The 24,928-nt window shown below is 43.4% G+C and overlaps 1 protein-coding gene across 6 annotated transcripts in view; it reads left to right on the forward strand.

Moving 5' to 3' along the window:
* The window catches only part of ssbp4 (single stranded DNA binding protein 4), a 106,272-nt gene that overhangs the window by 16,765 nt on the left and 64,579 nt on the right, over nt 1-24,928 (forward strand). For 5 of the 6 annotated variants that reach the window (XM_083887711.1, XM_083887716.1, XM_083887713.1 and 2 more), the window contains exons 3-4: nt 3,030-3,091; nt 15,751-15,835. In XM_083887711.1, the coding sequence (XP_083743837.1) occupies nt 3,030-3,091; nt 15,751-15,835 (147 nt within the window). The remainder of the gene's footprint in view (nt 1-3,029; nt 3,092-15,750; nt 15,836-24,928) is intronic. The other variant, XM_083887715.1, reaches the window with a different exon arrangement.

Consider the following 24,928-nt stretch of genomic DNA (forward strand, 5'->3'; position numbering starts at 1 on the left):
TAAAGTGGAATATGTGTATTATTCAAAGATAGAGATGTAAGGCTTCAAAATAGATCCATGTATTCAAATGTAAATACTTTATTGTTGTATAAACAAATTGGTTAATTTGTTTAAACATCAATTGCTGTATTGGCCGAGGATTTCATGGTCCATCCATCCATCCAGTTTAGAAATTAGATTACATAGAAAGGAGCCGTTTGAATTGAATATTTGTTAGTTTGAGAGTTATATCTTGATTTTTCATTTTATTTAAGTTGAAAAGGTTTTGTTGGGTTTTTGAAGGAAATAAATTAGAACTTGAACGAAATGATGCACAAAGAAAAGAAACAAACTCGCTGCATCAATCAGACAGAAAAGTGTTGGGCTTTGTGTGTCGGGTGCAGACAGGCAGGCACGGAGGCTGGGGGCTGGCCCAGCTGCCAGCATCCATGAGTGGACGTCTAAAATGTGAAGCAGAGATAGAGAAGTGAGATGAAGTAGGGGAGCTGCTGAGAGCCTCGCTGATTTCAGATCCTTGCCGGCGAATCTTCTCCCCAGGACTGAGTGCTACGAGTGAGCTGTTGGAAAGATGTGAAAAGCACAGCGTCGCACACATGTAGATTCACAAGCTGTCTAAAAAAAAAACAGAAAAACAACATCCGCATAGACGGGGATTAAAACAACACACAGACAAAAACAACACTCACAGACCACATCTGCGAGGCATGCGTACAAACACGGCTTAGTCCATTTGACACCATGTTGTGTCTGCATGATTACTTAGTTTATTTAGTTTTTTATGTAGTTATGGTAATATAAAGTCAGATTGAGTGTGTCAGGGTGGGTACATCTGACCAAACACTGATGTCTGACCCGTCACCTTTTTACCTTCGAGTGGTTCTAACTGGAGGCTGAACTCAGCTGATTGGGCAACAGAAAAGCATCACTCCCTTGTGACCGGTGCATTGAAGAAACACCAGAAACACTGTTGCCCAGCTGACTGTGGTGGGTCTCACTCCGAACATAGAGCTTGACGTCTTGTTGAGACAAGCAGCCACAAACTGAGCTGCTGGATGTCCCCCATTGTTGTCTGTCATGTCGTGTTTCGATGTCGACAACAAATGACATCGCGCTACGTATCTTGCTGACACAGCCATCGGGGACAGCTCACACCCCGAACAACCAAGTAAAGTTACTGTTCTCAGTCAAAACACAAAGCCTGATCCAGGGCTTTAACCATTCCAAACTGTACCACGATGGAAACACACCATTAGATCTTGTGTGTCCTCGCAATACTCTTGCACCACACACAGGAAGACAGATGGAGGCAACGGCAGCATTGCGCGAGTAAAGCAAGACAACTTTAAACTGCTTAGAATATGACTGAAAACTAGTGCTGTCAAACGTTAACGCGTCAGCGGCGTTTGACGGCGTCTACGTTAATGCATGACACGTTTCCATGACGACTGACTGGAAATAGGCGCACGTGACGTCATGTTTACGTGACTCCCGATTGTTAAAATGAGTCTCCTAAAGTAGCGCTAAACTTTAAAAACAGAGGCACACATACGCAGTACACAGGTACGCTGGTTATTTGTAGCACTGCTCTTTTCCGTTTAATAAACACTGTAGGCGCGCTCACCGGCGCTAAAAGGAGCTAATGCGTAAATGGTGGCTGGATTCCGGTATCGCGGCACGTAAACATGACGCCATTTGCGTCTTTTTCCGGGTCAGTTGTCATGGAAACGTGTCATGCGTTAACGCGCGTTATCCTCTTGCACAGCACTACTGAAAACACAAAGAAGTGTCCATGAAAAGTTCCCGAAGTGAACTCCACTGCTCTGTTGGGCAGAAAAACAAGACAAATGCTTCTTGCCCGCCGCCCCCCACCCCCTCGTCTGCCCCCTGCTCTGCTGTTGTATACAAAGAAACGCTCCCTCAGTCAGGTCTAATAATATTACTCTACAGGGCCCATTTTCAGATACAGGACACAGCAAACAAATAATAAAAGATCACAAAGATAAAAATACCTCAGAAGAATTTGCTGCAGATATAACGTGGTGTAGGTGTTTTCTTCTGTGTTTGCAGTGAGCTAAAGTATGTATTGTTTAATGCTTGACTTTGAGCTTTTTTCTAAAGCTACAGTACCGACGGCTCACTCATCATCTACGCCATATCTCAATCTTTGTCTGCACACTTAAACACACACACACACACACACACACAAATGTTTCAATAGAGGAGGGACTTCTATCCTCACAGGTAGACTGATTGCACACATGCACCTGCTCAGTGCCATCTAATGAGAGCTCTATCACCTGGACTCTCCTGCTTCAATTAGCCTCTGTTTCTCTGTCGGTGAGAAACACACACACTCACTCACACTTACAGTATACACAATACACTGGTGTCCCCATGAGGACTGCCACTCTATGCTCTCCTGCACAGTGCAGCACTCAGCTCTTTAGCTGCATTAAATCAACAGGCCCACACCCACATATGGCAGGCACATCACATCACTATAAACTGCACTGGGGAAATCTATAGAATAGACACTTTAATAGAAATCTGAAGCTTGAAGCATTTTTTTTTTCCTTCTTTTTTTTTAGAAATAGAGAAATCTTGCTGCTCTCATGCTGTCCTCATCAGACTCTGGTGAATCATCTGTGTCTCACTGCATTGAATCTGTGTGTTTGTATGTGTGTGTGTGTGTGTGTTAGTGTGCCGAGTCACGCCAGCAGTGTGTAAAGCAAGGAGCAGGTCTGATATCGCTCCCTGGATCTTATCTCAGTGTCCAGATACAGGCCGGTGCTCTGCTGGTTTGTGAGGGCAATGATGGAGACGACTTCTGCTTGAAGACACACTGCACTGCACAGCACTGACCATCGGACTATTTTTCTGTCTGACTATTGCTCCATCTCTCTAAAGTTGGGAGGACAGTTGAGCAGAAATGATTACATTATGCATAAAACATGCTGCGGTGTCTAATTCTTCATTTCCCCCACCCCCTTCTGTCTTCTCTCCTCGACCCTTTCCCTCTTTTCTCTCAGATCCGATGGGAGAAGAACATCACACTTGGGGAACCTCCAGGATTTTTACACTCATGGTGGTGGTATGTACAGAATATGTTCATCCTCTCAGCCTTTTTTCTTCCTCATGACCACACACAGGCAACGGCTCACATTCATACTGTAGAAGTGTACTCTTGATGGTCTGAAGGAATGTGAAGGGGTGGAGAGGCTTCTGTAATTGCAGGGAATGCTAAGTGCATCATCTCACACATGTTTTAATGCCGTATTCCTGGCGTCCCTCTGATTGACAAGTGAGAAAACTCCCTTTGCTGTTTTATTAAAACTGAAGAGCGAAAAAAAAAAAAAAAGAGAGACTAGCGTTGACATTGTGCACTGCCTCAGCATCATATACTATATAAGAAAGAACAACATATATAAAAAAGAACACAGCTTTGGTGCTGGAAGAATTTGGTCAACACACTGTTTTTCTCCATGTCTCACTTAGTGGGAAATGGCAACTCCCAAATGAAGGATTCCCCCTTTCCATTTGTCAGACTAAGAAATAGAAAATCCAAGTTTAAAGTTATCGTTTCAAGTTTGCTGAAGTGTCTTTATGAGTTACTGACACATTGAGTTCGCCGAGTGCATCGCTGTTCGCCAAGAACCAGTCTGAGGCAGGGACGCTTGCTCTCAGACTCTCAACATAAGGTTTAGTCTATTTTGACTTGAAAATAAAGTTTGTATCTGCTCACTCCTCACACCAAAGTCCATAGAGAAAATCATAATTTTACACAAACAGCACAAAAAAATTGTGGATCCACTGCTGCATCCATCGGCAAATGTATATATTTTACTATTTTATTTTTGTGTTTGAAACCCTTCATTATGATTTACCTAAGTGCCACAAACTTACCTCAGAAGGCAGCAGCAGAACAGCAGCTCCTGTTTCCCTGTGAGCTAAAAACACAGTTTTTCCCTATGGAATCTGGTGCAGGAGAGTGAGCTGTGTCAAGGCTTAGTTTTTAGCTCGACTATACCATCTCAAGGTGACATAAAATGACAAACATATTCTTAAGATACTGTAGACTTAAGCAGGTATATGTTTTTTTTAGTAAATCCTTTTGTTAAGTAGCTAAAAATCTCTTCTTCCTTGTATCCCCCACTGGCAGCCGTGTCCCAGGCTCGGTCTTGGCGATGCACTTTGGGGAAGTCAGTGCTGACACCGTGCCAATACCTCATACAAACATTTTGAATCAAAGAGGGAAGGCAGTAAGGCAGCAAGGAGGAAGCCAGGGCAACTGGGAAGGATGCAGAGAAAGAGACGAGTGGTTAGGCAGACAGGGAGGACGAGACGCTGAATCCTCAGTAAGGCAAAGCAGAGAGGGAAAGAGAGCCAGGATAAGAGGTTTGACAGGGCCCACTTTGTTTGTCATTCATGCTATCCTGCTCATCCGCAAAGCCCCCTGGCTGGCCCTGTGTAATAAACCCGGATGTACGGCTTCATTCATTCATCCTCTGTGGCCTCAGCATGTGTTGTAATTGTGCAGCCTGTTGACACAGCTCATAATGGCCCTTAAAGAGCCTGGCTTCTCTCAACCTGACAGCTCTCAATTGGATATAGCTACCAGTAATACTGGCTGAATGACATACACTAACATACAGCACAGTGGTGAGTTTGCTCCTGCCTCTGCCCAAACCTCCAGTAGAATGGTCTGTTGTGTGTGTGTGTGTGTGTACTTGTATTTGTTTCATTACTATATAAACACACCTGAGTAAAAAAGTGCTCGGATTGAATTTTTGAAATTTGGAAATACGTCAAAGTTTGCTTGGCTTCGTTTTTACGTACAAAAATCAATCAAATCTGTAAATTTTTATGACGTTTGCATAATTATCGCATCTCCCGCGAAATAAATAAATAAATAAAAATATGTGATATAAAATGAATTACAACTTTGACTCACAACACATAAGAAGACAAAAATGCATTTTGTAAAGCCTGAAGATGTGACCTACAAACACACAGCCCACGATGTCCATATAAGGAGTTGTGTACTATTTCTGCGGCACTGATATGTGTCGCGTGAACACGCCTTGTTTCTGCACTTGCATGACACTGGCACGGCGCTCCGCAGACAGCGCAAACTTTACTTTTCGTTGTTTACTTCTTTGCCTAGCAACAGTAGTGAACAACAACTTTCCGCATATCACTTACATTGGTCTCAAAAATTGCTGTTGGTCTCTCAGTGTTTCACGTATTGGGACAGCCATCACCAGCTCCACCAGAATCACCATGAGGGCTTTTCCCCCCTGGGTCACCACTCTTTCCATGAGCTCATCTTTTGCCCTTCATAAATCAAACCAAATCAAATGTATCTGTATAGCCCACAATTACAAAACAGGGTTGGTCTCACGGGGCTTCAAAGGGTTGGTAACATCCTCTGTCCTTAGACCCTCGACTAGGGTAAGGAAAAACAACCAGGGAAAAAACCCTTATAACAGGGGAAAAAGAAAGGTAGAAACCTTAGGGAGAACCACAGGTGAGGGATCCACTCCCTGGACGGACAGACGTGCAGTAGATGTTACCCAAAACAGAAAATACACAATTCCAAAAAATAGAAGCGATGCCTCTTTTTTTTTTCACGTCCTACGGCAAAAACCATAGTCTTTTTGCAACGTGGTAACAATCTCCTTCCATGAATTTAAGGCCATGTGATTGTCTCGGTGCTCTCGGACAGAACAGTCATACAAATGGGTGTACAAGCGGTCCTGCTCGGCCAGTCTTCCATTGAAAATGGTGAGTTAGCGCGCGCCGTAGCTAACAAATTTACAAAAATTCGGAGGTGCGCACCCTATCGCCGTGACACCCTTTGGAGCTCACGCGTCAGGTCCGACACGGGATGAGGCGCCATTTTTGTCGCACGACCATAAACCTAGCTTAAAGGGATAGTTCGGAATTTTGAACATAAGACCTATTTTCCAACTCAGCCGGTGTGATGGAGACGTCTGGAGACGTTTTCAAGAAATTTCATTCAGTTCTTCTAGTTGCCGAGTTCGCTGATGCTATGGCTAGCGCAAGTCAATGATACGAGTTAGCGTGGCATTAAAAACACTCATACCGACTCCACAGTGCACCCGAGGCAAATCGATTGTAACGGCAGACTATCGATGTACATATCTGTGTTGATAGAATAATATTTGAAACAAAACTAACGTTGCATCGCATGGATTTTTGAGGGACTACTTTCTCAGCACCATACTTCCGGCAGCGGAATCAGTCCGCCGCTGCCGGAAGTATGACGCGCTGCTGCTGCTGCTGAGACATAAATCCTTCAAATTGCAAGGTTGGTTTTATTTCAAACATTCTATCAACACAGATATGTACATCGATAGTCTGCCGTTACAATCGATTTGCCTCGGGTGCACTGTGGAGTCGGTATGAGTGTTTTTAATGTCATGCTAACTTGTATCATTGACTTGCGCTAGCCATAGCATCAGCGAACTCGGCAACTAGAAGAACTGAATGACATTTCTTGAAAACGTCTCCAGACGTCTCCATCACACCAGTTGAGTTGGAAAATAGGTCTTATGTCCAAAATTCCGAACTATCCCTTTAAGGATTAATGAGCCTGAACCGGGTTAAGTTTAGGGCTAAGATTTGAACTGTGGTTATGTTAAGGTTAGGTTAAGGTTAGGCTTGGACATGAACTGGTTATGGGTAGGAATAGCACATTTTGTGTAGGCTGTCCAAATGAAAGGAAGTCAATACAGTGTCTGAAGAAGAATAGCTGTGCTAAGCCATGCATGTGTTACAATTAAGTCAAGCTAGTGAGGCATCGATTGGGCGATTGAAGTGTGTCTGCTTCCACGATGCTAGGTGGCGATACGCCCTCTGTCAGCATGTTGGTATGAGGTGGTTTCCGGTTTAGGTGGCAACGTGTTGTTAGGATGTCGAGCGCCAGTCTGAGTCGTCTACACCCTATGAAGTGTAAAATAAACTTAAATGTCAAAAAAGTACTAGCTTGGAGTTTGCCATGTTTTCCCTCACTTTTTCTTCCTCTGTGTCTGGGTGAGTGTGACTTTGGTCTGACTGAAGGTACATGCACTCGTAATTTGACTCCCATTCACGTTGTCTGGGTGTGTTAGTCTGACTTTGAGACATTTGATTTGCTACAATTTCCATGTATTTCAAAAGGCGACTTTTTAGTTGGACTAAACAAAACAATCTGATATTTTTCTTACGTTGTGAACATAATGTGTGTGTGTTGTAGTAGGATCTGGCTTTAACATCGACTTTGTCATGACCGGCAGTCCTCATGGAGACCAAAACCTGGTCCTAATGAGACAGAACCTAATGTCTGAGGAACTGGTATGTCTAGGGATAGAGCTGGGGTTAGATTAAGGTTTGGTGTAAACTGTTTTTTGGGCTAACACTGACCAAATGAAGTCAGTACAGTGTTCTACGAAGAGTCGTGTGTGTGTGTGCATGTGTGTGAGTAGGCTGTTGATTAGCCAGACTGAGCAGGGCAGGACTCCAGTGTAGTAAGACATAGCTGAGGGGCGTCTGTCTGGGCCGCCGAGCACGTGGAGGGGAAGACTCACTGACTCACTGGGGGTGGGGTCCAGTGGAGAGAGAGAGAGGCAAAGTCCTCTGTCCACCCCTATGCCACTCAGCAACCCCCCCTCACCCCTCCAAAAACCTCAAGCCTCCCCCAAAACAAAAGCTCCAGATGGTAGGAAAGCCACCAACATCCCTCATCCCTCACCCTTCACTCCCCCTCCCTCAACCTTTGTCTGGAGGCCTGTCCCTTTGTTTGCGGAAGAGAGACCTCCGAATGGATTAACTCTTTGCATTCCTGGCTCTTTTGTGTTAAACAGCCAAATCTAAGACCCTGACCCCACCACCACCCCAGCCCCAACACTGTTGTCCCTTCCTCAGCACCTCACTGGGGTTTTCTTCCCTCCAATCTCTGCCTCAGTGGCTGTTTCCTGTAGGACGGCGTTGTTTGGGGGTGGTTTCAGAATGAGACCGTGGCTGTAATGGGGAGGGGGATTGCGGCTGCCGGTGGGGGTCACTCATCCACATCTGTTGTTATGGGTGGAAGGATAAAGAAAGGGCTCAGCGAGGACTGCAGGTGTTGATTGTGTCATTAGCTCCTTCTCTATTGGCTGCCGCTAGTTGTCTCCTCCTTATCCCAAAATCGATCGCTTTAATCAGTTTTCACTGGATGGCCACTGACTCCTAAGCGCACCCCCCCCCCCCCGCCCCAGAAAACATTAACACACACATGAAAAGCTCAGCACAGCAACTGTACGAGGAGAATTCCTCCGTGTGATCGCCTCGAGCTGAGAGTGTTGTTTGTGAGGGGCAGAGAAAACAGTGAGAGTTCAGCCACTCCACATAAATATGTGAAATACTCTTTACAAACACAGGTATCAGACTTTCCCCTCACTTCTTTTACGTCCTTTCTACTCTCTGTGTCCAATTTCTCTTCCCTCTTCTCTTGTTATGTCGTCCATAGTCATAAATAGGAGCAGCCGAGTTGGGGAAAAAAAACATTCACATCAGCCTCCTGGTTATAAATCAGAGACATTTGGCTGTGGTTCGGCTTGGTGAGAAGGAGCAACAATAGAGAGAGGAGCTGGAAAATCTCCATTACTTGGAAATACACTCCAAATACACAAATATACTCTAACTACAATCCATCATTCATGCAATAGGCATAGTCATGCTCAAGTAGAAGTGATTCATTGTCGATCTATCCTCCACATGATGGCTGTGGGGCAAAAGGTACAACGCTTACTCATTGTTCACATCATTCATATTCAGGCACATCTTCTGAACGCTAACGGATATGAACAAAATAACAAAATGGTGCACTTTCACCAGTAATTATAAGGAGGCAGTATTGCCGTTACCTTGAGCGAGAGCACCAGCAGACATTTTGAGAATGAGCTTCAGTAAGGACACCAGCAACAACAACAATGCTGCCACTTTATCACAACCTTGTCTCGGTCACTTCACTTTGTGCTGAAATAAAGAATGCATGGAGGTATAATGTAGGGGGGGGTCGATTCACATATGAATCGCGATTCTAAAGTTTCTATTTTGAAAAAACACCCGTTTGTGTTATTTGTGTACAGTTTATTTTTGTAACTTCTGGGAGAAAAGGGCAGCTAGCCTAAGCTTTTATTTATGTTTAGTTAAGTTTGTATTTGTTTTGAATGAATAAATGTTAACTTTTGTCTTAAGTTTGCCTTTGTGTGATCACATTATCACATTATCTCATACAAACTGTATTGTTTTGATGCTTTAATTTGCCTTAACACTCTATGCATTGTATACATTTTTGAATCGAGAATCGTTTGAATCGAGAATCATTTGAATCGAGAATCGTATGAATCAAGAATCGTGTACATATAGAACAAATAAACAGAATAATTCACATTATTTATACCTGGTTTCAATTGCCCAAAAGCTTTGCAAAATTTGAGTTTCAAAATTCACACCCACCGTGAAGTCTTGTCGGTCCGATAAAGAGAATCCATGCTTTTATTTTACATCAGTTTTGCTGCTATAATCAATCAACCGACTGTACTGTATGTAGATAATCTGCTTTCTCTATATAGTCGTGCACATGGATGTACATGAATTGTCATGTACAATTTGTGTTTGTATGGATAGAAATGACGTCTAATGTGGAGATAAAATGTTTGTTTTATATGCTGTACGGATGTGACATGGTTTACTCTCAGGTTGCCAAGTGTGTCAGCAGCAGGTATACCCTGGGATTGTTTAAAATGCAGCTTCATTTGTCTTCTCCTCGTGAGCCGCTCATCTTCTCACTGTACAATGACAGTTGTTGTATTTATTAGCAACAGTCCAAAGGGACAGCTCCTGATTTACACGGCGCAGTGACGTTGTCGTCTCCGACCCGCTCGCTGAATGCTCTGCTGCTACCGGGAGAATATCTGCTGCTTTAGTCGAGGTAATAATAAAGACGACTGGAAGGCTAGTTTCTCTCCGCCTCCGCTCTTTGATTGCAGCATTTTGTCCCATTAAGAAGAGTCTGTTCTGATAACAGGAGTAGAGGGCATGGTCGGCTCCCTGTAACCTTATTTGTTTTAACTCTGGGATTTTCTTGTCCACATTCGCGTCCGTCTCTGTCTTCGTTTCTACGTCTCCTCCTCTCTGACTGACTGTCCAGACAAACAGAGAATTATCACGTGGACCTGCCATCAGCAGATTGTCTTACTGCCTCTTTGTTTACGCTCCTTATTATAATAGAAACCACTGGCTTTGTCACACCACAGTTAATTGCAAATAATTATCGTGATGACATTTAAATTTCGTAATTGTCTTCTTCTGGACGGCCAAACGCTAATCCTTTCCTCCTCTGTTCTCTCTGTACTGGTTACAGTATGTGTGTGTGTGTGTGTGTCCTTTTAGCTTTGTTTCTCATTTGAATGAATGATAATAAAAAAAAAAGGTTTTGCATTACTCTCGAGCTGTAATTTAAATCTCTCCCGTGACCATTCCCAGTAAGAGCAGTTGAAAGTTCCTCTCTTTATAGTTGTCGGGCTCAAATGGCACCAGTTACTACTCATCATAGCATAAAGAGCCTCCCATGATGAGGAGATTAGATTTAAATGATACGATAATTGGATAGAAAATGTACTATCACAAGAGTGTGCCGAGAACAAGATTTCTTGTAGATTGCTGCTGCTAATTGACTACGTACTGTATGTTGACGTCCCAGATTTATTAATGTAGATTAATCTGAACTCATGTCATGGGCTTTTCCCCCCGTCAGAAAAGGTGTGAGACATATTTTCTATGAGATGATACAGCAGCTCTGATTGTTTCCCCACGTTTTCATTTAAAAATGATGTCCCGTTGGGCATTTTAGCGACGTTTCAGAATTCATCTGCATCCAAATTGTCATTGAACAACACGGGCCGCACACATGTGGGTGTAAACACGAAGCTGATCCTCTCCTTTGCACACGTTTGCTCAGTGATGGACAGTAGTAGCCTGGTTTGGGTGAATTCCAATTCCTTGATTAACCCTCAATCTTAACCCTCAATCTCAAAAATACACACTCCCACTAGTGCAAGTGCTGTCCCGATTCTCAGAAAAATTAAGTTGAGAGGCAAGTTTAAGGGCTGTATCGCCCTCAATATTGAGATTTTCCGAGACCACCCTTGGGAGCAAGGGCTACCCAGAATGCATTGCGTGTTTTGACAGAACAAAGATTGCGCCGAAAGCAGCAAAACGTATTTTCTTTGTTAATAGAGATATAAAAATTATGAAACCCATTGTTTTATCTTAGTTTTGGCCCATATTATGGATTACTGACGTCATTGTTGCGTAACATTTATTTTACGATCTTTTGTCAATAGCCGGCCGGTGCGGACAAGCGACAAGTACGGATGGCGTAAATGTTTTCTTCTTCTTTTTTGGAGTTGACATACTGGACGCAGCTTTCACGTTATTCTGCCCCCCACAGTCTGAAGACGTATTCTGCATCTAAGGGGTGTCCCATTTCTAAGTGGCAAAATAACCCTCAACACTTGGTTTTGAGGACCAGTAAAAAATTAAGGGTTGAGTTTGAGGGTTAAGATTGAGGGTTAAGATAGGAATCGGAATTGGCCCTTTGTCTCAGGAAATTAACATAATATTGTTCCTACTTATCCCCCAGCAGATGTACAGTAGATATGCTCTTTATTGAGCCAAATAAATCAACTTAAAGAAAATAACAGTTGTAGAAGTCAAGAAGGTAGCTGCCTATTTAGCCTAGAGTTGTAGTCATTAGCCATACTGACAGATCTGGGTGTGTTTGCCGATGTCAGTTTTGAAGCCAATATCTGCCGAAAATGTGCCGATAATGTCGTGCATCCCTAATTTCAGAGAGTTTACTACCGAGAAGCAGCAATGGTGTAACATAAGAAGAAGCATTTCTTCTATCAAACTGAAAGTGTGTGTAAAGAGCTTTTTGTTCACAGCTGATAAGAAGCAATCAGGAAGTGAGTATCGGGCAACAACGTCAGCATTCTGTTTTTGGAGCTCTATAACACCAGGGCTATGTGGACAACAGGTGTATACGGAGCAGAACTTATGTGTATTTTTAAACTAACATTTAATGGTACGGATTTACTGAATGTTTTCGCTAAATTCTGTCATGTTGCTTTTGAATGCAACACCCTTTTCATGCATAATGGCCCCTCTCATTTCCTTTAACTCTAACTCTATGCAGAAAAAATGAAGCATATGTCAATCACCTAACATAATATCAGGATAATAAAAGTCTTACACAATCCCCATCCACCAGCAGTGCTGCTTCAGATTATGCAGAAAGACATAGAATGAGATTTCCCTGCGTGGCTCAGAGACACAGGTCAGCTGTTCAAATCGCAATATATTTTCCACGGCATGGACCAGGAGATGTTAGATCACCTCGCTCTCTCACCCCCCCGTGCCTGTACTCGCTTGTGTCTTTTCGGTACCAAACTGGAACCCGCGTCTCGTTTCATTTCCCTGAGAGCTGATTGGATTTGCGATGGTTGCGCCTCGTCACCGCGGCCTTGTCTGACGGAGCAGCAATCTCCTTAACGGCAGCCGATAGATATGATAATGTACACTGGCTTTATTGTCAAGTGACAGAAGGGCAGCACACAAAAAACACACCATATTTATTCACCGCTGATCTTGTCTACATGGGACCCCAGTGTTCGACAAAGGCCTCGGGGCACCAACTCTGTCTTTTAACCTTTAAATAGTTGAATAACACGTTTTTTAATTTATATTCTGTCAGAGTGAGCTGCAGGGTTTAGATGCATTGTTCTTTTTTATTTTAACCCATTAAAGGTGCCATATGTAAGAATGTGGTCAAAAACGGTTACTACATTCAAATACAGAGGTCTTTTAGGTTTTGTTTTCTGATGTAACTGGCAACCCGTGGTTGCTTGGCAGCTGAGACTCTACTGAAAACATAATCATGATTTGCAGTCTGCAAAATATTTGTTTTAATGCAAATATTTAGGCTGTACTGTTGTTGTTGGTGAGTTCAGTTTGTTATATGAACATTATTCCTGAGTCTCTGAGGATTTTATGGCCAGTTGCTTTAGATTTATTACATAATGCACCTTTAAATACTTGAATAACACGTTTTTTTAATTTATATTCTGTCAGAGTGAGCTGCAGGGTTTAGATGCACTGTTCTTTTTATTTTAGGGACAACCTATTTTTGTGTTTTCTTTATGATTATAATGTCATTCAAAAAAAAAAAAAGAATTACCAACGTGACAGGAGGCTCCTGAACTACTCTCTGACAGTTCTGGGGAATCAGCTAATATTTTCTGCTCCATTTTGCAGTCTGTTATATCACGTGTCGTGGTTGTTTCCTAACAGCCTATCAGCACAAAGAATGTGTGTAACCGTTTATTTGCACTTAAAAAATGACAGCAATAATTTCTTAAGCTCGTGGTAGTTGTTGTTTTTAGTATGCTGTCCATGAAGTCAATATCAGGAAGAAGGAGAACTCTTTAATGTGGATTGGCTTCCCCAGTACTTAATTCAGCACAGTAATTAAGGGCCGATTTGCAGTGGGACCTTGTGGCCCCTGCTGCCCTGGAGGAGTTGGGGTGGTTTAATTAACCAGTACGAGTATGGCTGATTGGGCAGTGAGTAACATAATCACAGCTGATTGGTCAGTAACCTGCGGGTCAGCAGGGCAGGCAGAGAAGAGCGTTGAGAAACTGGAGAGCTTTGGACTGAACTGAGCAGGTGCTTGAGTGGAGTTTGGTTCTGAGAAGTACACTTTGTATTCCATTTTAAAGGAAAATGCTGCCAGTTTGTGCCCTGGAAAAGGTCATTAAAAAAAGGATTTTCGCACAGATTAAGCGTGGGTTGCTATTTATATTTGCTACTTTTGTTCCAGCACCTCAGCTAAGTGAGCAGTGTTTTTCTCTTTAAAGATAAGAAGTTAGTAGTTTTATCTGTTAAGTCTTTGATAAACTCCATGACTTAGAGTATTGTATTTGTTTTCTTAGTGCCTTGAGTATGTTTTGATTTGACATCATACAAATAAAATGCAATTTTAAGCATCATTTTTCATAATTCAATTCAGTTTTATTTTGATAGCGCCCGATGCATTAACTGAAGGCACTGTACATAGATGACGTTATAGAGAGCAGAGCAACGCGCCTCGGCACAGTACGGCACGGCTTGACTCTTTGGTTGGTTTTTCCATTACTATAGTACCTCCTCAAGTTGGGCGGAGTCAACACAGCACGGCTGCATGAAACTGCAGTCACATCGTTTTAGATGCGACACACACAAACCAGTGACTAGTGACTTGTAAAGCAGTTGTTTTTGATTACTACTACTACTGAATCATCAGGATCAGTCACTGAAAAGAAATACAGCAGCAGGGGATGTCATCACTGGCATTCAGCAGTGCTGTCGCTAAAAATGCCAGACTTCTCTGTTAAATATTGAGGGTTTCAGAAATTTCCTTCGCTAAATGTTGGAGATGAATGCATGTTTTCAGGATGTTAAAGTCTTTTTAACTGATTTACAGTTCGGCATTGTTCGGTTTGAGTCTTGTGTTGGACGTCTTGCTCATGACTCTTCCGGTGGTTACACTCTGACCGATCAGTGGCCAGCAGTCTGATGAGGTCACGCATAGCAAGTACGAAAAAAAGTACTTTCGCTAATGGAAAAGCAAAAAAAAACATGCCGTGCTGAAACGAGTCAAGTCGCGGCGGGACCATTTTAATGGAAAAGCAGAATTATACTGAATATTAGACTGTATCTGCTCACCTTTACATGCCAGTAACCTGTGTGTTTGATGAATATAACTAAAGAATAATGATTTTTGTCTTCAAGTTTTTGTGGTCTGCCTCAGTCTAAGTACAGGAGATAAAACACGCGATTCCTGAAATTGTTTTCTCGTGGAGCTCCGCTTTGTCCCTAACAACGCGAGAGTTTGAGGGCAATAGTATCCGGAAGAGCGGAAGTCCGCAAAGTGTTATATAGTATATTCTTGGCTGCACAGTGCAGCACAGAGTTCTACACAAACTTCAGTGGATACATTTTATATATGATGGCAATGTGCTGGCTGGAGTCGGCAAAGGATGGCTTTTCCAAATGCTAATGGCTGTTAGCTGCCAGAGCCTCAGTGACGCTGACGTAGTTTCCTGTGTCTCATTTGCATTTAAAGAGACAGGCGCTCAAAACAGAGGGCTCTGAACAGGACTGTTTTGACAGGGTGATTGATCTGCTGTGGTGCTTCATCCTTTAGATAATAACAAACTACACAAAGTAGCTAATAAATGTATCACACGATGTAGCACATGTAGCACAAAACAAGTACAGATATTGTCAACAGAATTAACTGAGTTTCAAAAAACCCAAGAGTACACCGTTAGTGGATTCTAAAGAAACAGACCAGACCAAGTTTGGCTTGACCTGCAACACTTACCTAATATCTTGTGGTAAATGGGGTTTTCTTTGCTGGTGGTGATCCTTGTCACCTGCTAATGGTTTTGTAAACTGCACATTGAGAACCTTCGATAGTTAGTTTTATTTATACTAATGCATTGGTAGGTTTATTGAACCTCCACCCAGCTCACTTTAACACATGCACTCACAACATACACAAGTTTGTTTTCAGAAGAGTAAGAAACTTGGAGCGTGTTGTGTCTCTGGTTCACACAGAGAAGTGTCTAACCACTGTCCCTCTCTTGTTCCTGTGTGCAGTGTATTCTGGGATCTGTACTGCGCTGCCCCCGACCGGAGGGAGACGTGCGAACATTCCAGCGAGGCCAAGGCTTTCCATGACTATGTGAGTGAACTAAAGCAACCCTCGGGTTGTGTACGAGGAGCACAAATGCACACACACACACACACACACACAAACAACGCTTTTGCTAATGGTTATGTCTCATGTACATGCATATGAGAAGTGTGTGTGTGTGTATAAAACAAGAAGGACATTTCTGACTGACAATGCTGCTGTTGCTTGTTCGGACATGTTTGTCCATGTCTGCTGCGTCTGCGATGTTTGAGATGGGAACGATGCACGATGAAAAATGCTCTGTCTCTATATTTAGAAAAGTCTCTGTTTGGGATTTGGTTCCATTCAGAACCGTGGTGCTCTCAGTGAACCAGTTCACACTAGTTAAGTAGAACTTTTTCTTCACCATTTTCACTCGTACATATTCTATTCTTTCTTCCCTGCTTCTACAACCTACAGTGACTTGACCACTGGTGGCCTACTTTTCAGGTTCCAAACCAATGTATTTAGGTGTGAATACACTAGCCCTAACTGAAGTCTTCATGCTGCTCTTCCTCACTTCATCCACCTCGACCAGTTTGCCTAACACTGAGTCTTAGCTGCTGGCCACACTTCCTCAAACGCTGACCTCTTGACCCCTCAGGCTTTAGCAGAATTGTCAGTCAGAGGTGAAAGGTCACGGCACTGCCTGGCTATTTATTGGTCCGCTCATTGTTTTTCCGTAAAAGGTCAAAGCACGTAAAGCTGCTGACTGATCACACAAGCGCACTAATTCACACGTGTGCACTCACAAGGGGACACGTTTAGAGCTGGACAAGCTTCTAGATCAGGGTTCTTTAAACCTGGTCCTGGGGACCCACTGCCCTGCATGTTTTAGAAGTCTGATTCAAATGTTAAGCTCATCAACAAGCTCTTCAGAAGCCTGATAAGTTGGTGTTTTGGAACAAGGAAACCTCTAAAACATGCAGGGCAGTGGGTCCCCAGGACCAGGGTTGAAGAACCCTGTTCTAGATGATGGTTGCAGGAGCAAGACGTGGTGATAGAAGGTCGACGTCTTGAGTTGAAACCCTTTCAGTTTCTTTCGGATTGAGTTTCAAATTGGCTCTGGTGCTTCATAGCAGGAAAGTTCTCAGTTGTGTGGAGTTTGCATGTTTTCCTGTGTTTACTTGGGTTCTCCGGGTTCCTCACTACGCCCACATGGACAAGGGATGATCACAGTTATCCTGGCCAAATCATTTGAGTGTTGAGTCAGTTGCCCTAACCCTTAAAAATGTCTCCAAAACACGCCGACATTGTTTCATCTTACATTTCATTAAGAAACAAATTGCATTGCAGATGGAACACAACCTTTTTAAGTGATGAGCAAGTATCTTATAGAAGATCATTATTACATTGTGGGTTCCTGGAATGATCGGAAAGATCCAGTCCTAAATCACTAGGACTGTGTGTTGGCAAGCCAGACAGCATTTCCAGGTCACTCCCATAAAATATTAACAAGACTTCCCAAGTTGATCCAAGACAATGGAAATTCAAAATGGCCAACTCATAGCGAGCACTTTTTGAAGATGATGTGCAATAAAATAGTTTATTGTTCCGTCCCTAGTTTGCGGTCATGGAGATTTCAAATGAAAACAGTGTTTTTCAAGCCTTTTTCAGGGCTTGAACATTCCAGTGTAATGTGAGTCGTGTAAATGTAGCCTGAGTGTGAACTCTTGTTTTGCTCTTAATTGCCCAGCAATGGACTGGAGCTCTGGTTGGAGTTTTCCCTAGCTAGCGCTGCACAATTAATTGCAAATTAATTTAAATGGCTATATGACCAAGTGCAGTATCCACATCTCAAGACACAGTAGTTATTTCACTAACGTACAATGTGACTCCAAAAAAGAACACATTTTTGTGAAAATTACTATTTTATTAGCTACATTATTAGCCGTAACAATTTTTAATAGCATCAAGTTTGTTTGACCGTGTTGTACAGCACTGTTCCCTCACATCACCCAATGTCAGCTGGGATTGGCTCCAGCTCCTCCATGACCCTCAGAAGTAGAATAGTTTATTGATGGCCGGAACCTTGAATGTCTTCCTATACTTTATTAAACACTGTCCGCACTGGCTCATGTTGCCAGAGTGATATTTGTACGCGGGTTACTTGGACAGACCCGTCGCCTCAGCTCCTGGATCACTGACTCGCCCTGTGCGCAGGTGAACCCTGAAATGAATTAGCCGTTGCTATTCTTACCGTTTCATTCCAGCTGTTTTAGCCTGTAGCCACTTACCCATTTAGTTGAACCCTCTTATGAGGTCTGACAGCGAAAGTGTGAGTGCTTGTCAGCTGAACAGAATACATTTGTTGTGCATATACTATGCATATGTGTGTGTGAGTGTGTGTGTGTATGTGTGAGTGCATTGGACACCCATAAGATTAATTACATGGTTAATTAAACCTAGTAGTTAATTAAATCCGACAACTGTGTCTAATTAATCTAAATGCCATATAATTTCCTACACCTTTCTCCAGAGGAAGGCCAGCTGGATACCTGCATGTCAGCTCTTTAACGGCTCTGCTTTGACAGCTCTGGTCAATGTAAGGCTGAGGTTTCACGCTTCGTGTTCTGGCACCAGGAAAAAAAAAAGTTGCTTTTATAAAGTCTATATTTTTCCGTCTGCGGCTACATGAATCAATCACAATCACTCATACTGACCATAGAGGGACTTAATTAAACATAGATGTAAAATGGAGAGCAGCACGTGACACAGCCGTGGAGACTGTGAGGTCTGTGGAGCTGTTTTTTCACAGACAAACACAATCCTTCTTTTCTAGTTCAGTGATTCAGACGCTGGTTGACCTTTGAGCCGGGCTCAAGTTCAGGAGGTCAGCGTGAGCGAGCTGTCAGACGGCTGATTTGCTGCATCAGAGACCAAACATTTGTCACTGTGAGTTTGTTCTAAACCTCTTTGAGATTTTTCAGTTTTCCCTTTTTTACTTCACGCCAGACGCTGTAAATCATCTTTAATTCCTCACTGAAGCTTGATTGTGTTTATACTGAATGAAATATTCAAATCCAAGACTTGATGATGCCAGTATTACGCTGGAATTTTCTTTTTAAAAATTGAAACACGCAGTCTGCAGTTTCTCAATCAAAAGAATGCCAAAATAACTGTTTTTGACGATGTAGGGAAGCAGCATGGGATGAAATCTCTGTCACAGCTCTGCAAAAACAAAACACCGGCTAACTAACAGGACTGGATGTTTCCTTCCTCAGTCTGATGTTTCATATGAGGCTGTTGTGGTTAGTTATAGCAGAGACAGTGAAGTGAATGACATCAGTAAAAGGCGACGGAATCGATATGTGTTGGAAAGGTTTTGGCGCATTTAAGCACACGACTTAAAAATACATATAACATGAGTCTTGTCTTTAAGAATCTTTGAATAAACAACAGGAGAGGGTTTCTGTAATGTTTTTTTTTTTTTTTTTAAATAATAATAATAAAGTAATAGTTGATTGGTTGATTTGGTGTGGTGCTTATTGTAAGTCAGACAATTAAATGTGTTTTTGTACTCTGAGGGCAGCCAAGGATTAAGACAAGGTAAAAAAGAGTTGGTGCGAATGAGCACATGTGCTTTCTCGACTGTTATTTTGTGTGTGTGTGTGTGTGTGTGTGTGAGAGAGAGAGAGTGTCAGGGTCAAAGCGTGTGAATCCCCAGGGTGATGAGGGGTCTGTCTGTCTCTGATTAACTCTGGCTGCTGGGTCCCCGCAGACCGACGGCCTGATCAAGTCTCTATCACGGCCCCTTGCTGATAACGGCTCCCTCATTCCCCTGAGTCGCCCCAGATCACAGAGTGAAAAACAACACGGCTCCCAGGAGTCGCACACACTCCGCTCTGTGTGTCGCTCAGCACGAAATAGTGAGAGAGCAAAACTGTGAAAGATAAACCTGGACTGTTTTATTTATGCTCTTTTTGTTTTGTTTGGTTTCTTTTTTACATAATGTACGGTCTCTGGTCGCCAGGCTGAGATAAGGGTGTATTTTCCTGTTTGGCTAAATTGGCTAATAAATGGTTAACAATAATTGAACGAAACGCAAAACATTAAATGCTAGTTAAGTGAGCCTAATAAAACGATGAGGCTGTTGACATCTGTGAGATTAGCAGATATTATCTGAAAAGTTGTGCGTTAGCGGGAAATTACAGATTTGCGACATCCAGATTTCTTTAACCTCACTTTCTTGCACTGTCCTGGCCAAGATGCAGCTCAGAAATCGCTGAAACTCGCTTCACGTCTTCTCGGCATTGTGACTTCTTCTACTGCTAATAATGTTAGTGCTCTGCGTGATGTGCTCCCTCTGCTGGTGAATGTCGTACCTACGCCGTACGTGAGGTCCAGAGAAATGACGACACAGACGATGGGAAACCGATGTTATCGCGTAATTAATTCATTCTTAATGGCTTAAATTCTTTACGGCAATTAATCAACTTAATCTTTAATCATTAACATACCTATTAGAGATACTTACTTCCTTGTTTGTCTCCTGCAGCTAATTGGTCTGCTCGGCAACATGGACTTAGAGTCTTAGTTACAGATTTAGGTTGGATCAGCTCAGTTTGGCCCAGTTTGAAGGCACCACTTGCTCAGCCATGTCCCACTGGCCCTCTTTAAGAGTGATGATGCAGACTTTATGGATTCTCCATTTTGGGAAAGATAATGGAATATAATGTGCTAATCCTAAAATCTGGGGACTGGCTGACAGCTAATCCAGGGGAATGTGGTGGGACTGGAGCCCTGGCATCACTCCCAGAACTGCATGCCTCCGACTAGCTGCGATCGCTGGTTGGTTTTCAACCCTGGATGGTAAATCTGTTATCATAGCCATTCGCTCAAACTCCCACATGCAGGCACGTGTGTGTGTGTGTGTGTGTGTGTGTGTAGGGCACACCCACACTCGTATGCAAATGACTGAACGCTCTCAAAGAAAATGTGAGAAGATACCGTATCACAAAGAGCCGAAGTCTCGTGCCACCGTGAAATAATCTGAGTTGTCTCTCTTTCTGTCTGGATCCTCGCTCTCGTGTTAGCGACTGTCCTCTTCAAGTCGCCTTTTAATCACGCCGGGTTTTTCCTGAAAGAGCGACACATCTCATAGTCGTCTCTTCCGCCGGCACGTGGATGTTCCTCAGAAGAGCACTTTGTTGCAGGGACGTGTTTGATTGTAAGAGCGTGGCGCATCTTTAGTGACTGGATATGAGTGATTAAAAGACTGCAGCCTTGTGATGAAGAAAGCATACATATTGACAGCAGCAGACACACGATGCACTCGTGCCTGTTTGCTCACGGGAAAACAGACGGAAGAATGAAACTTCACACACACACACACACACACAGTGTTTCAAGACATGATACACTTGGCCGACATTTTGCTTTGCCCCAGCCAGAGGTCGCAACCCTGAACATCTGCGATTCATGCCAATCTGGGTTCAGCGCCTTCGGAAAGTCACAGATTTAGTGTCACATGTGCGTCATTCACGTTGCAGCGCTTCACTGACTCCACTCTGCTCTCTGCTCTGATGAGAGCTGTCATGATGACGGTTCACATGGAGGAGTCATACATGGGCATCTGGCTTTTTCTTGAAAATAAATAAATAAATAAAATAAAAATAATCACACAAAAATAGGTCTCATTGAGAAAAAAAATGTACTAGTGAAATATTTGTGTCAGTTTCCTTTAGGTCACCCAAAATCGTATTAAATTTTATTTCATATTGGCCCTTTTGCTTAAAAAAAATCAAAATAGATTTATTTTTTAAAACACTTTGGTTGATCTGCGAAATAATAGGAGCTGTAAGTCCATATTTCACGTGCCGTAAACGTGAAAATCAGTGATGTGTTCTGTTCCCACAGACTGTGGATGGAGAGAGAAGAGCAGGACTGTTGGCTGTTGCCTGGGGTTTCTTTGAGAGGGTTAAACATTTGTTTCGCCTGGATCACAGTAACAGGTGGCACAAGGGGAGGAGCCGCGCTCTGTAAACAAGCGCTGATGACGGACCAAGCCTTTGTCTGGACTGTTGTGTGTGATTTCTGTGTGTGTGTGTGTGTGTGTGTGTGTGTGTGTGTGTGTGTTTTCCATCTCCGCTGCTCACCCTGCGCTGCCACCACACCAGGTGCTCCTTCTCCTGATATAGAGCCACGTGTCTGCTGAATCCTGCGTTTTCATCTTTGTCTTTTTTTTTTTTTTTTTTTTACACATCCAGTTTCTCCCGCTTCGATTCTTCTCAGGTCTTTTTCACCACTAACAACCACCCGCACCCCCCATTATCCGCCTCCCCCTGCTGCTCTTTCTTCCCTTTCCTCGCCTCTCCTCCATGCTCTCTTTCTTACTCCTCCCCCTCTCTCCTCTTGCCTCCCTCCCTCCCTCCATCCCTCCCTCCCTCCTCCTCTCAGAAGAGATTGATTGGGTAATCTGGCCGGGTGCCAGCAGTGCCCGCTTTCTTGCTCGGGGGAAGGAGAGAAGCGGGGGCGACATGACGACATGGAGGAATAATAATAACATCCATAAAATAGGCAGAGTAGGTATGGAAGGAGGGATGAGGAGAGAGAGAGACAGAGAGAGAGAGAGCTGGGGAATGGAGTTGGCGTTGGCACAGCAATATGTTCTCCATACAGATTCTCCTGGCCTTTTTAAACACAGCCTACACACAAACAGCGTGCCACAACATTGTGTCTCCACGTCTGTCTGTCTCTATCTGTCGTGCTATCCGTCGTGCACCTCCTCCCCTCCTCCCCTCCTCCCCTCCTCCCCTCTTTCCCTCCCTCCCTCCCTCGCCTCATGCCACCTCCGTTTGCGCTGGTGTCGTCTTTTTATATCAAACAGTGTGTGGAGTGCAGACTGCAGGCAGATGGGCGTTGAGTGAGATTATACTGTCTTTGTGTGCCGTTGTTTAACGCGCTTGCCGTCGAAATTGAAAAAGGCCAGTAGGCTTCTGTGTCTGTGTATACCTTCTTCTTTCTGAAGGAAGTAACAAAGCCCAAAAAGTGCTGCCCTCAAGCTGTGTGTGTGTGTGTGTGTGTGTGTGTTCATGTGTGTGTGTGTGTTTGACTGGATGTCTGGAAGTGACAGAAGCAGGAGATCAAATATTGTTTAGGATTCTCCCTCGCAGGTTCATTCTGGTGCAAGCGTAAACTGTACTGTGTTGTTTGTATTTTATTTTTTTCATTTTTATAGCATTTGATCTGGTGAGCATGGGCTCCCAGACCTGTGTTTGACAGAGACAGACATGGAGACGGACAGATGGAAACAACAAACAAGTGACAGTGGGAAGAAGAGAAGGGGTGGGGGACAAAAAGTAAGAGGGAGAAGAGGAAAGAAGGAATGAGATGTGTCAGTGAGCTGCAGGACAGATATTCCTGAAGACACTTTTTGTAATTCTCAGTTTACATGTGCGTCCTGCTTCAGCCGCTGCAGAGTAAATACCATGAATCCGCCTGTGCAAAGTTATTGTACGAACAAGAAGCCCTGCAGCGCTCACTTTTGCATGCAGATTTCCATCCCAGTCCCATTTAATTTCCCTAACCTAGTTACCCATGAATGCCCTCTTTGCAACATCACCATCCATAACATTTAAACAAGCACTTTAAAATGAACACGTCCTGGGGAACGGTGGCGACTCCTGGCGAATAGTGGGCGAATTTGTTTATTTCTCACAGTGAAATTTCTGTTATTTCAGTTTCAGTCATTTACTGTGGAGAATTAAGCCCGATTTATACTCCTGCGTAAAGTGCTCTACGTAGGTTACGGAGACCTCTCTACGTCGCTGGAGAGCCTGTCGGAGAACCTCTCGGAGACGGCAAGGGCTGCGATTGGTCCTCAGGACAGGCCGAGATAACGCTGTCCAAACTATAAATACGTCATATCTTAATACACACACCACATGTTTAGACTCTAAATGGCTAATTTCTCACCTCAAATGATCCTAAAACTGCGTTCCGGGACATAAAAATATGTATTTCAGGTGAGAAACGGCCACTGTTTCAATGTTATTCCGCTGTGACAACAACAACAACAACTTCTTTCTCTCTCGCACGCCATTGCTCACTGTAGCCAAAAGCACAACAAACTTGCGTAGCGACCCCTACTGATCGGACGGGAAATTGCAGTGCGTATCCGTCACCACGACGGAGAACTGTGAAGGCTCAAGGAGTCTCCGTGGTTACGCAGTCGGATAACGTGTAAAAGTAAAAGTCAGCAATTTGTCAGGCGGGTGGGGTTTTGGAGGGCGACCTTTCATGCCTTAGGTGTTTATGTCTGTGGCATCTTGTCTGTGGACTCTCTTCTGCCAACGTTTGCTTCTCCTGACTGTGCTCAGACATTCACACACACACACATTTACTCTCTCTCTCTCTTCATCTTTGAAGTTCTCCGTTCCCCAAACCACATCCACTTATCCATTTACCCATTGTGTAAAAAGACGCTGTCCTGCACAACATGGTGTAAATTGCTGCAATTATGATATATCTTCTTCTTCTTCTTCTTGTGTTTGCTTTTGCTTTTGTTTGAACTTTCCTTTGGCAACCTGCGCTGACTTGACTCACAAGTTTGGAAGGTGGCGCCGGAACAAGTCAGAATAAGGCTTTAACACTGTTAAGTAACTTAGTGGATTATGTGTGTGTGTGAGTGTGAATCTTTTCTGTTTAACTAATCTTGAGGAAGTTTTTTTGTCTTCAAAGTCGAGCGATGCTGCTCATCTCCATTTGACTCCTGCAGCTGCGGCGCTCCCTGTTCTCTCTTCCCAGAGCAAAGCTTGGAGCGGCGCTCCATTACTGCCGCTCCTCATTAGGTCTAAAGCTCAAGACGACAGTTCCAGAGTTTGTCAGACAAAGTCCCAGGCACTTAAACGTGTCTTTTAAACACACAACGCTGCTGTTGGTTATCTCCGGTTAACTTTCTTTCTCTCTTTCCTGCCAAGTCTGTAAATGAAATCAGGGAAGTTTGATTTGTTAAGTCAAACTAGATTGCATCGCTGTTGTGCAGGTCCACTCGTGCACATTAACGCTCCGCTGAGGATGTTAAGTGGGATGTTGTGTGAGGACGGTTTTGTCAGGCTGTAATGTGGAATGACTCATGACATATGACAACACTGCATGTAC

Source organism: Microchirus variegatus (genome assembly GCF_963457635.1).
Source record: "Microchirus variegatus genome assembly, chromosome: 4".
In the NCBI taxonomy this organism is placed as follows: domain Eukaryota; kingdom Metazoa; phylum Chordata; class Actinopteri; order Pleuronectiformes; family Soleidae; genus Microchirus; species Microchirus variegatus.